We start from the raw sequence: 13,123 nt of genomic DNA, 5'->3' as shown, positions 1-13,123 counted from the left end.
GCTGTTCCTTACTAAAGAGACTTTAGACAATTGACTCAAAATAACACTGTTAACACTGATGGCTTTCTTTCTCACTCTACCTCAGTTTATTTGCAGAATTACAAGCTTACAACTTCAACTGAGCTGTCTCAAGAAATTGTGCTACCAAACACAGAGGCCCCCAGAGTAACAGAGTAAAAGATGAAGACACTGCGAAGAGACAAAGAAGAAGAAGAGGATAGCAGAAGCAAAGAAGCAACGAAGAGAGACGAAGAGAAGAGCAGAAAGAAGCACCTTCCACTTCCAACTTTTATTTAAAGCCTTTTTACGCTCAAACTGGGCCCTGTGCTCCTCCCTGGATTATGTTTTTCACACCTCACCTATTGCCCCCCAGCCTAGTCATCATCAGGCCAAGGACGACTAGCCCCTCCTCTCATCTCCCAGCTGTCCATGGTGTTTGATCTGATATCTGTTACCTCCAAACTCCCCCCACTTCCTGGTAATGATCTTAGCGACAGGACTTTACTGTCCACACATCAGTCAGTACATTGATGAGATGATTCAAGATGAGTTTACTTTCTAACACCTGTCCCAGCATGGAGACTCTCAAGGTTTGCATGTGAGCAGCTTACAGACCTGCTAAGTGAAATGTAGTATCCTCCCTCGTCCTCTCTCTGCTCCCTCGTCTGTTCCCTCGTCCCGTCTCTGCTCCCTCGTCCTCTCTCTGCTCCCTCGTCCAGTCTCTGTTCCCTCGTCCTCTCTCTGCTCCCTCGTCTGTTCCCTCGTCCCGTCTCTGCTCCCTCTTCCTCTCTCTGCTCCCTCGTCCAGTCTCTGTTCCCTCGTCCTCTCTCTGCTCCCTCGTCTGTTCCCTCGTCCCGTCTCTGCTCCCTCTTCCTCCCTCTGCTCCCTCGTCCAGTCTCTGTTCCCTCGTCCTCTCTCTGCTCCCTCGTCTGTTCCCTCGTCCCGTCTCTGCTCCCTCGTCCTCTCTCTGCTCCCTGGTCTGTTCCCTCGTCCCGTCTCTGCTCTCTCGTCCTCTCTCTGCTCCCTCATCCTCTGTCTGTTCCCTCGTCCCGTCTCTGCTCCATCATCCCGTCTCTGCTCCAACGTCTTCTCTCTGCTCGATCGTCCCGTCTCTGCTCCATTGTCCTGTCTCTGCTCCATCGTCCTCTCTCTGCTCCCTCGTCCAGTCTCTGTTCCCTCTTCCTCTCTCTGCTCCCTCGTCCAGTCTCTGTTCCCTCGTCCTCTCTCTGCTCCCCTGTCTGTTCCCTTGTCCTGTCTCTGCTCTCGTCCTCTCTCTGCTCCCTCATCCTCTGTCTGCTCCCTCGTCCTCTGTCTGTTCCCTCGTCCCGTCTCTGCTCCATCATCCCGTCTCTGCTCCAACGTCTTCTCTCTGCTCGATCGTCCCGTCTCTGCTCCATTGTCCTGTCTCTGCTCCATCGTCCTCTCTCTGCTCCCTCGTCCAGTCTCTGTTCCCTCTTCCTCTCTCTGCTCCCTCGTCCAGTCTCTGTTCCCTCGTCCTCTCTCTGCTCCCCTGTCTGTTCCCTTGTCCTGTCTCTGCTCTCGTCCTCTCTCTGCTCCCTCATCCTCTGTCTGCTCCCTCGTCCTCTGTCTGTTCCCTCGTCCCGTCTCTGCTCCCTCGTCTGTTCCCTCATCCCATCTCTGCTCCCTCTTCCTCTCTCTGTTCCCTCGTCCAGTCTCTGTTCCCTCGTCCTCTCTCTGCTCCCCTGTCTGTTCCCTTGTCCCGTCTCTGCTCTCTCGTCCTCTGTCTGCTCCCTCATCCTCTGTCTGCTCCCTCGTCCTCTGTCTGCTCCCTCGTCCTCTGTCTGTTCCCTCGTACCGTCTCTGCTCCCTCGTCTGTTCCCTCGTCCCGTCTCTGCTCCATTGTCCTCTCTCTGCTCCATCATCCCATCTCTGCTCCATTGTCCTCTCTCTGCTCCATCATCCCGTCTCTGCTCCATTGTCCTCTCTCTGCTCCATCATCCCGTATCTGCTCCAACGTCTTCTCTCTGCTCCATCGTCCCGTCTCTGCTCCATTGTCCTCTCTCTGCTCCATCATCCCGTCTCTGCTCCATTGTCCTCTCTCTGCTCCATCATCCCGTCTCTGCTCCATTGTCCTCTCTCTGCTCCATCATCCCGTATCTGCTCCAACGTCTTCTCTCTGCTCCAACGTCTTCTCTCTGCTCCCTCGTCCAGTCTCTGTTCCCTCGTCCTCTCTCTGCTCCCCTGTCTGTTCCCTTGTCCTGTCTCTGCTCCCTCATCCTCTGTCTGCTCCCTCGTCCTCTGTCTGTTCCCTCGTCCCGTCTCTGCTCCCTCGTCTGTTCCCTCATCCCATCTCTGCTCCCTCTTCCTCTCTCTGTTCCCTCGTCCAGTCTCTGTTCCCTCGTCCTCTCTCTGCTCCCCTGTCTGTTCCCTTGTCCCGTCTCTGCTCTCTCGTCCTCTCTCTGCTCCCTCGTCCTCTGTCTGCTCCCTCGTCCTCTGTCTGCTCCCTCGTCCTCTGTCTGTTCCCTCGTCCCGTCTCTGCTCCCTCGTCTGTTCCCTCGTCCCGTCTCTGCTCCATTGTCCTCTCTCTGCTCCATCATCCCGTCTCTGCTCCATTGTCCTCTCTCTGCTCCATCATCCCGTCTCTGCTCCATTGTCCTCTCTCTGCTCCATCATCCCGTCTCTGCTTCATCGTCCCGTTTCTGCTCCATCATCCCGTCTCTGCTCCATTGTCCTCTCTCTGCTCCATCATCCCGTCTCTGCTCCAACGTCTTCTGTCTGCTCCATCGTCCCGTCTCTGCTCCATTGCCCTCTCTCTGCTCCATCATCCCTTCTCTGCTCCATCGTCCCGTCTCTGCTCCCTCGTCTGTTCCCTCTTCCTCTCTCTGCTCCCTCGTCCTGTCTCTGCTCCCTCGGCCTGTCTCAGTTCCCTCTTCCTCTCTCTGCTCCCTCGTCCTGTCTCTGCTCCCTCGTCCTGTCTCTTCCTCTCTCTGTTCCCTCGTCCTGTCTCTGTTCCCTCGTCCTGTCTCTGTTCCCTCGTCCTGTCTCTGTTCCCTCATCCTGTCTCTGCTCCCTCGTCCTGTCTCTGCTCCCTCGTCCTGTCTCTGTTCCCTCGTCCTGTCTCTGTTCCCTCGTCTGTTCTCTCTTCCTCTCTCTGTTCCCTCGTCCTGTCTCTGTTCCCTCGTCCTGTCTCGGCTCTCATGCAAACCTAAGCTTCACTTTAACTTCTCAGTATTCTCAACAAAGACCACGTGTTGTAACATTACATTATAATTCTGATCTTTTGTCCCTTTATCCCATTAGTGACTGTTAGCAGTTATATATCTAATAGTACAGCTACATACTTATGATAACACACTCGTGCTGATGTTTACTGATGTTAACAGGTTTGCTGTTGTGTCGTTAATAAAGTTAAAGCTTAGTTTAGTGACTGTTTAGATGTGGGGCTTGTTTAAAGGCAGTTTCAGATCAAAGCTGTGTGCACTGTCATGGATTCAACATTTTGATACCTTCACTGTATTCATGCAGCACAGAACTGATTCATGAATAAATACAGGGATGCAGATCTCAGTTTCTCCTTTATGGAACCTTTAAACTCCATTGACTCCATCGGCCTACATGACTTTCATGATCTTGTTTTAAAGCCTCTTTGTTCTCTGTCCTGTGAAAACCTCTGATCTCCACACCGTCAGAGGAAGTAAAAGTGTGCGTCCTGCTCATATTCAGCTATCAAATCTCAGAGTCTCTCCTGTCGGGCTGCTGACTGCTGTCAATCGAGAAGTCGATCACAGTGATTTTATGTTAATTTGTCTGTATGTTAAAGGACAGCTAAAGAGAGGCAGGAAACACAGGAAACACGGGGATGGAAACACGGGAATGACACGCACCAAACCTGTCAAACCTGGACTCCCTGCAACGAGCACACTCAACTGAGCTTGGCGTGCTGGTTTGTGGCCATTTTTACAATCAGAATCAGAATCAGAAATACAGGGGGACATTCGTTATAGTTGCTCTGACACAGAGAAAGCATAGAGAAATAAATGTTCTAAATGAGAAGTAAGAAAAAAAGTAAAATATGTGCATTATATAGTCAATAAAATAAGAGATAAAGATGAAGATTAAATGCGGAGAAGTGGATTGATGGTGATTTAAATTAATGCCAAAATTAAATAGAATTGCCAGAATAAAGTTAAACGCAAAGTAAGAGTTACGAGGGAAAAAAGTTATATACATAAGAGTTATTTACAAAAGGACATTTAAGAACGATTAGAACAATTGAATAGAACAATTTAGACCTGGTTTATAACATTTACAGCCTCTAATGCTGCGGCTCCTGCATTGCAGTGTTTTTCTCGCCTGATCATTCACATTATGAAGTTTTAGGGAACAGGCCGCCTCTGAACCAAAAGCTGTGTCCTAGTTCAGGGGCTGCATTCTGCGCAGGCTTCACAGCAGCACGTCGAAGGCTGTCCCATTTCAAAGGCTCCTTCAGATGCGGCCGACTTTTCTCTGACCTGATTCATCAGGTGCATCCTTCCAGGCCCAACGTATCCTGAGATTCATTGTGCGCCTATTCATACGAGATCGCGGACGCTCAAGTGGCCGAGGAATACACTTTAATATGTAATGTAAAAGTATGTCAAAGTTTTTGTTTCAACTCAGTCAAATAGCTAGCGATACAAGTGTTGGGGCCTTGACACAAATCATCTTTAAAATAACAGGTTAGGTTACCTGATGTTAGTTCTGATAGCTAGTTAGCCAGCCGTTAGGTGACGCAAACAGGAAATCTTGCGTAGACCAGACCGTCTACGTCTCTTAGCGGTCCACACAGGCTACGAATGATTCATCCTTGTAGCCCGCGTCTTTCGAAGGATGCAGCCCTTGAATTGAGACACAGCTGAAGTGTTGGCTGGGAGGACCATCTGACTGACGGGCCTTTAAATGAGGAAGACAACCATGTGATTGAAGTTTGTTTTAATCGGTAAAGGTACTTAACCCTGACATTGAATTTAGATTGTTTAAATACTTGTTTTTCTTTAATCATTTGTAAAATAAGTTATCTTCACTTGTTAATCTTCTTTAAGGGAATCATGTCATTTGTCTCCCATGAGAGTGTCTCTGCTCAGCATCCAGGCGAGCAGTGTGTGAGTACAGTTATCACAGCGCTCTCTGTTATTCAGCCCAATTACCTCATGTAGTGAGGTGTTGGTTGGAACCAGCGGCTGTCTGCACACACAAGGCGTCCATTATGCTGAGAGAGCAGCGCTCCATGGGCAGCTTTTTCTCCAGCCATCAGTTATAAAGCTGGCTTTTCATGCTAATGAAAACATGAGGTCCATATCTATCGGGGCAATTGAGCAACAAGTGACTGGCTCACAGTCAGCCAGAGAAAGCTGCAGCAGATTCTGTGTTGAGCTATCGTGTTTCTGCAGCAGGCCCATATCATGTAAATAAATGTGAGAGGCAGATGCGAGGATACCTCTTTATGAACCATCAGGCTGTTTCCTTTTATCTAACAGTTATAGAAAGACAGGCTATTTGTTGTTCAGGTTGTGTACTCAGATATTTGCATGGAGGTGAGAGAGTTCTGCTAACACAGAGTAAACAGAGCCTTGTTAGCAGCGTGAGGCAGAAAGAGAGAGAAAGCTGCTGTCCAGGATCACAACACACTTTGTTCACCTCTGCATAATGCTCAAAGTATTTAGTTGGAGGGAAAGCAGCCAACGTGCCGGGCAGAGCAAATGTTTCCACACACCAAACCTCCAGAAAGAATTTCTCATTTTTAACCAAAGAGACAGTTTTAGGTTTTCTGAGGCAAGCCTTATCTCAAAGAAACACCACATAAACAAGTAAAAGTGGCGGGTTTATTTAGCACCTCCCATCCCCCACTCATCCCTGAGACCTAACCCTGCAGCCAGGTCCTGGTGTGCTCCACAGCAACAAAGACAGGTTGTTCACTCAGAGGTATTTCTGGTCCATCGAGGTCCGAGGAGTTGTCACCGCAGGAACTGGGCCGGGCTGATGACAGCAGACTAAGAAGGCCCCGATCAGACCTGAACATAGTGAAGGTTGAGCTGCGAGCACCCACAGACTCAGTCTATGTACGGCAAAATGTGATTATTTTATAAATTATCAATATTCAAATATATGAGCAACCAGTTTGAGCTTTAAAGTAAGACAAAACAGTTTGTATTCCAACAGAGAACACGCACCCCATAGTAGCACTTCTGTAGTCTGATAAAGAAACTCCGCTCAGCTTCAACCACAATCTCATGGTGTGGGAAACACGATGGTTAACGAGCTTATCAGGCACAGATACAGACTGGTCAGCTTTGCTAACCCCTCGCTCCTCTTCAGCTCCACCCTCCTGTCCATATATGGTCACTTCTGGCTCCAGAAAACCAACGTAGCGACATCTAACTTATTCAGTACTATTCAGTGACATCACAGTGGCTACCTCCATTATTTCTACAGACAGTGGTCTCTACAGCTGTAGTGATGCCAAAACAACTTTTGAAGCTTAGCATCTCTGTTCTTTCCATAACTGTGTCTGAAAGCTGTTTCATCCATTGTTGGAAAAGTGGAAAATGATTTTATATTGAGTTTATATTTCGTCACAACAGCTGTGTCATTATGTGGCCTTGTTAGGGGCAATAAAGAATGATGTGTTTCGTCATTTAATTTGGAGGAAACAGGAACATTTGATAAAAGTTTAGGAGTGTGGGAATGACTGCTTTGACTCCAAAATCCACTGAGTGTTCAGCAAATGATTTCATCTTTCATAACAACCAATCCTGGAAACAGCGAGCCTACTGTAATGTAATTACTTAAAGAGGGGAGGGTGGCACTCTATGTCTTGTATTATTCAGCCAAAAAACGCTACAAAACAAATCAGAAATTAAATGAGAGCGCCTCAGGAGGATTAGGAGACTTGCCAACTCTTTTTAGCTGAAACTGAATCATTATTTCAGTGACTCGGAGGATGACACAGCAGCTCTTCTGGGAAAGAGGTCTTAATGAGCCAGAGGAGAAGAAAAAAACGAACAGCTCAGCTTGGACTCCGTTCAAAATACCAGAGCACAGAGAGAGAATGATGCTTATTGTTCATTGTATACCTGCAGATAGACGGACGCGTAGGAGGGGGCACAGGTTTCGTATTCAAATTTCACCTGTCCTCTACAACCTCTCTGCACCCGGAGCGGCCATGAATTGAGTTTATTGTGAGGAGCGGGGGGTATGGAAGAGGAGGCCCGACAGTGAGGCCTCTCTGTCCACTCCAATGATCCTAATGTGAAAATTTGATCCACCACCCAAGAGCCCCGTGCTGCTTACAACGACCTCCCACACTTTGGTTGTAATAAAGCATTAAAGGGTCATTCTGTATTTTAACCTGGGGCCTATTTTTACATATTTTAATATCTAAATGACCAACAGGTACAAACAGTGTCTGAATGTCTCCAGTGTTCAGATACATAATCCTTGATGGGTCAAAGGTCATCCACTAAAAGTTCTTGTTGTTTCCACTGACAGGCTAAGATTGTTATTCTAAGTGTGTGACAACATGACAGAAAGGATCCCTACAGAGATAGACCTTTTTGTTACAGAGGAAGATGATAGTTTTAACCACAAACAAACGTCACATCGCTCTCTGCAAACACACCAGACTCCATTGATAAAAACAGTGATTTAACCTCAAAGAAAACAGGAGATGTTGGTCTGCTGCTGCCTCGATTAGTTAGCTTTGTTGTTGATCTGAACTTATAACACAGTTAAACTAACCAATCGAGAGCAGCAGCTCCTGTGTTCTGATTAGAATAACAAATTAATTAAAATGTCCCTCATAATAAAGTCAGCTCAGGAGTCAGACACCACTTCCATTACATCCTTTAAAGTCTTCCTGTGAAACCCCCCCCCAGCTGATTAAAGACAACCCAGTCAGGCAGTCAGAAATATGAGCATCCGCTCTGTGAAAACCACCTGCTGCTGTGTTGTATTTCCTATGAACATGATCCCATTTCTGAGCACCAGCTCATCGACACACCACGGCTTTACTGCAGCAGAAATAAGAACCTGGAGGGAGACATTCACCTGGGTTTAAATTTGAACACAAAATCTGCCTCTAGATTTCATTCCCTGTTTTTATTTAAGAAAAACTACAGTCACTTTGTCCTCCCACTTCAACATCATCTGTGTTCAAGTCTGTTCAAACTCCCACAGCTTGTTAAACAGCAGCTGAAAAGGAGTCAGAGCTTCAGCAGGCTGAGTTATGTTGGCTCACCAGCTCCCACCTCCATGAGATACTTTACATCAGTCCTGTGATGTCAGCAGTGTTTGGAGCCAAGTCTGAAGCAGGACAGTAAATCTTCCCTTCATGAAGGTAATAATATTCAGTTTATGCTGAAGGTGTTTCAGAGAGGTGTCGATTAAACTGGAGGCTCATTCTGCAGGATTCTGTTACAATGAGCTATTAGCCTTGATATCAGTGGACTGGACAAAATAATAAAAACACTATACCTATAACACGTCTTTACTGCATTTTCATCTGAACCCCAGTGCTATACATTCAATTTACCATAATCGCATGGCAGCCATTTTCCTCTGATGTCACACTTCAGGTGGGAAACTAAAGTGCTGTTGTAAAGTTGTACATCTGTGTCCACTTATGTCCACAACATATTGAAACTGGCCAACAGTTTACTTCTTCCTAATTCATCAGCAACTGTAGATACAAAGAATGGTGAATCTCTGAAGGGACATCGAGCTAAAGTTACAACAGATTTACTAACCCGTTAGCTGAAGAAACATGAAGTTAGCGAAGCCAGTGGCCATGGTGAAATGTATTCCTGGGGCCAGAACGGGCGACATCGAGTCCAATTTAAAACTGCTGACAAAGGATAATCATAAATTTGATAAGATTGTAATTCATGTCGGCGTTAATGACTCCCGGTTACGCCAATCGGAAGTCACTAAAATTAATGTTGAGTCGGTGTGTGCATTTGCAAAGACGATGTCGGACTCCGTAGTTTTCTCTGGACCCCTGCCCAATCTGACGAGTGATGACATGTATAGCCGCATTTCATCATTCAACCGCTGGCTGTCGAGGTGGTGCCCAGCAAACGATGTGGGCTTCATAGATAACTGGCAGACATTCTGGGGAAAGCCTGGTCTGATCGGAAGAGACGGCATTCATCCCACTTTGGATGGTGCAGCTCTTTTGTCTCGTAATATGGCTAAGTTTGTTAGTCGTAAAACCTGACAAACCAGAGTTGAGACCAGGAGGCAGAGCTGTAGTCCTACACACTCCTCTGAGCTTCCCTGTGAGCAGTTTCCCAGCCACAATGTTAATGTTATAGAGACTGTGTCTGCCCCCCAACCCAGGCCTTTTATTACAGTTAATTCAAACTCAAATAAAAAAGGAGTAAATCAAAAAAATGTAATAAAAATTAAAACAACAACCAAAGTTATGCCAAAAAATATGAGAATTAAATGTGGTCTGTTAAATATCAGATCCCTGTCATCTAAAGCTCTATTAGTGAACGATCTGATATCAGATTATCATATTGATTTACTCTCTTTAACTGAGACTTGGCTGTGTCAGGAAGAATATGTCAGCTTAAATGAATCCACTCCTCCCAGTCATCTTAATACCCATATTCCTCGAGACACTGGTCGAGGTGGTGGAGTGGCAGCTATCTTCAGTTCTAGTCTTCTAATCAACCCTCGACCAAAACTTAGTTTCAGCTCTTTTGAAAGCCTTGTTCTGAGTTTTTCACACCCAGCCTGTAAAACTTTACAGCCTGTTTTATTTGTGATAGTATACCGCCCTCCTGGCGCATACTCTGATTTTCTAACTTAATTCTCAGAGTTTTTATCAGATTTAGTCCTGAGTTCAGATAAAATAATTATCGTAGGGGACTTCAATATTCATGTAGATGTTGATAATGATAGTCTTAGCATGGCATTTATGTCCCTTTTGGACTCTATTGGTTTCACTCAAAGTGTAAACCAGCCTACTCACCGATTTAACCACACCCTCCACCTTGTTCTAGCTTATGGCCTTGGAACCGAAAACTTAATTGTCTTCCCACAAAATCCTCTTTTATCAGATCACTATTTAGTAACATTCCATGTCCTATTAACCGACTACTCTCCAGTTAACAAAAATGTACTCACAAGATGTTTGTCTGATAGGACTGTAGCTAAATTTAAGGAAACAATTCCAGCTGCTTTTAATTCTTTACCACATCTGTTTACTACAGAAAGCTCTTATGCTAATGTTAGTCCCTCTCAGCTTGATCAGTTTGTTGATAGTACTGCGGGTTCGCTGAGAAGTACTCTAGACTCGATTGCCCCCTTAAAAAAGAAGATTATTAAACGACAGAGGCTAGCTCCATGGTATGACTCAGAAACTCGTAACTTGAAGCAAATGTGGCGTAAATTTGAAAGAATGTGGCGATCCACCAAAACAGAAGAGTCTCGTTTACTCTGGCAAAATAGTCTTAATAAATACAGGAAGGCCCTACGGCATGCTCGAGGTGTCTACTACTCCTCCCTCATAGAAGAACATAAAAACAATCCCAGGTACCTTTTCAGCACTGTAGCCAGGCTGACAGAGAGTCGCAGCTCCACTGAGCCAAGTATTCCTATAGGCCTCAGCAGTGATGATTTCATGAGCTTCTTTAATGACAAAATCCTAAAGATTAGAGACAAAATTTGTAACCTCCTGCCGTTAACTGGTGCAGATGTATCTTTGGAAACTGCTCAAAAACCTGATGTTTACCTTGACTGTTTTTCTCCAATTGACCTTCCTGAGCTAAATTCTCTGATATCTTCGTCTAAACCATCAACCTGTCTTTTAGACCCGATTCCAACCAAGCTGTTTAAGGAAGTCTTTCCCTCAATTAGCACTTCTTTACTAGATATGATCAATATGTTTTTATCGACTGGCTATGTACCCCAGTCTTTTAAACTAGCTGTAATTAAGCCACTTCTTAAAAAGCCTACCCTAGATTCAGGCACCTTAGCTAACTATAGACCTATATCTAACCTTCCTTTTATCTCAAAGATCCTTGAGAAAGCAGTCGCTAATCAATTATGTGACTTTCTTCATAACAACAGTTTATTTGAGGACTTTCAGTCAGGATTTAGAGTCCACCATAGCACTGAGACAGCCCTTGTGCGAGTTTCAAATGATCTACTTACTGCTTCAGACAGAGGACTTCTCTCTGTACTCGCCCTGTTAGATCTTAGTGCCGCTTTCGACACGATAGACCATCACATCCTGTTACAGAGACTAGAACATTTAATTGGCATTACAGGATCTGCATTAAGTTGGTTTGAATCTTATTCATCAGATCGATCTCAGTTTGTTAATGTTCATGATGTGTCCTCTATGCACACCAAAGTTAGTCATGGAGTTCCACAAGGTTCTGTGCTCGGACCGATTCTTTTTACCTTATACATGCTTCCTCTTGGTAATATCATGAGGAAACACTCCATTCATTTTCATTGTTATGCAGATGATACTCAATTATACTTATCAATGAAGCCAGACGAAACCAATCAGCTACAGATCTACACACTCCTTTCCTTACCAATACTATAGCGCCACCCACTGGTGACAGCCTGTATCAACTCTCATATACATTGTCTGATTTGCTCCAAATTTCACAAGTTTGATGAGGGTACCGCCCTGAACACATCTACATATACATTTCTCACTCATGGCGAGAGCCAGTACTTTTTTACACGTGGGGTTCACACACACACGCGCACACAGACATGCAGCGCAGCACAGCCCACTCTCGCGATTTCCCAACGGGGAATTGTCTAGTTAGTGGGCTGTGCAGCACAGCCCACAATGGCCCCCTCTATAGCAAAGCTATAGGGGTCCATTGTGGGCTGTGCGAAGCACAGCCCACTATTGTTATTGCTCGCGCCTCTTTTTATTAGTGGGCTGTGCAGCACAGCCCACAATGGCCCCCTCTATAGCAAAGCTATAGGGGTCCATTGTGGGCTGTGCGAAGCACAGCCCACTATTGTTATTGCTCGCGCCTCTTTTTATTAGTGGGCTGTGCAGCACGGCCCACAATGGCCCCCTCTATAGCGTAGCTATAGGGGTCCATTGTGGGCTGTGCGAAGCACAGCCCACTATTGTTATTGCTCGCGCCTCTTTTTTATTAGTGGGCTGTGCAGCACAGCCCACAATGGCCCCCTCTATAGCAAAGCTATAGGGGTCCATTGTGGGCTGTGCGAAATACATCAAAACGTGCGGCTCGTTCGGACTCGGTGTGCTATTATTTTTATCTCCAGAATATTAATTTTTCGCGTCGTAAGACGCGAAAAACTGCCACAAATTTCCCATCTGGAATGAATGGGACGAGGTCCAAAAAACGCACAAATCTGCCACGTTTTTCAAACATCTCCTGCTCTGGCCTACGTTCACCTAGAAACACCATTCAAACTTTAAAATGTAGGCACGGGTCTTGTCTATTTAAGTTGTATTTGAACTTTTTTCCTACCATGTTTCGTTTTTGAACGGTGACCCTTTAAAGATGGTGAGTTATTTTGGGAAAAATCAGGATTTATAATGGGTGTGTATTGCGGAATGTTCGTGCAGAGCTAATTGACAGAGTGCGGAGACTCAAAAAAAACTCTCAGAAATTCTCTCTCTCTCTCGCGACCCCAGTCACAAATTACACAGTAGAACTGTGATTTTTTCACAGAGTTGTAGCCACACTTGTCTTCTTTCTCCCAATGTGTCTACTTTATCAGTAGAATTTACGGTTTTTGATTTATCTGCCCCTAACCGACAAGAGTAGCTCTCAACTGCTCCATTTACTCCAATGTTAATCGGGAGGAGGATTTTCCAGGATTTTCGAAAGTGCACCTGTTTTTAACTCGCTCCTATTACCACATTTTAGAAGCTAGGACCACAAAAACTTATGTCTGTGTTCTTTAAGGCCTTTCTGGCTTGATGGTGAAGAAATTTTGCCGATATCATGTTTGGTTTAGAAGAAATGGCAGTAGTTTGACGTCCTAAATGTGAGCCAGAAATCACGCTCAGATCAGCTGCCACAGACACCAGCTTTGGTCGTTGCTAGGGAGTAACGACAACCATCACCGCGGCAACCGAGCTCAGCTGGGCCAATTCATTCTTCAGACT

General features: G+C 45.6%; 1 protein-coding gene across 1 annotated transcript; it reads right to left on the bottom strand.

The window, feature by feature from the left end:
• Positions 1–618: 618 nt before the first annotated feature.
• Positions 619–1,899, bottom strand: LOC138609704 (zinc finger CCCH domain-containing protein 13-like). The gene has a single exon (XM_069682346.1). The coding sequence runs from the start codon at positions 1,897–1,899 to the stop codon at positions 619–621; it is 1,281 nt and encodes a 426-aa protein (XP_069538447.1).
• Positions 1,900–13,123: the final 11,224 nt, after the last annotated feature.

The sequence above is a fragment of the Semicossyphus pulcher genome, unplaced genomic scaffold (assembly GCF_022749685.1).
Source record: "Semicossyphus pulcher isolate SPU_LCO1_2020_fin unplaced genomic scaffold, fSemPul1.0.p SCAF_6, whole genome shotgun sequence".
Taxonomy (NCBI): domain Eukaryota; kingdom Metazoa; phylum Chordata; class Actinopteri; order Labriformes; family Labridae; genus Semicossyphus; species Semicossyphus pulcher.
This window is presented reverse-complemented; position numbering and strand designations above follow the sequence as displayed.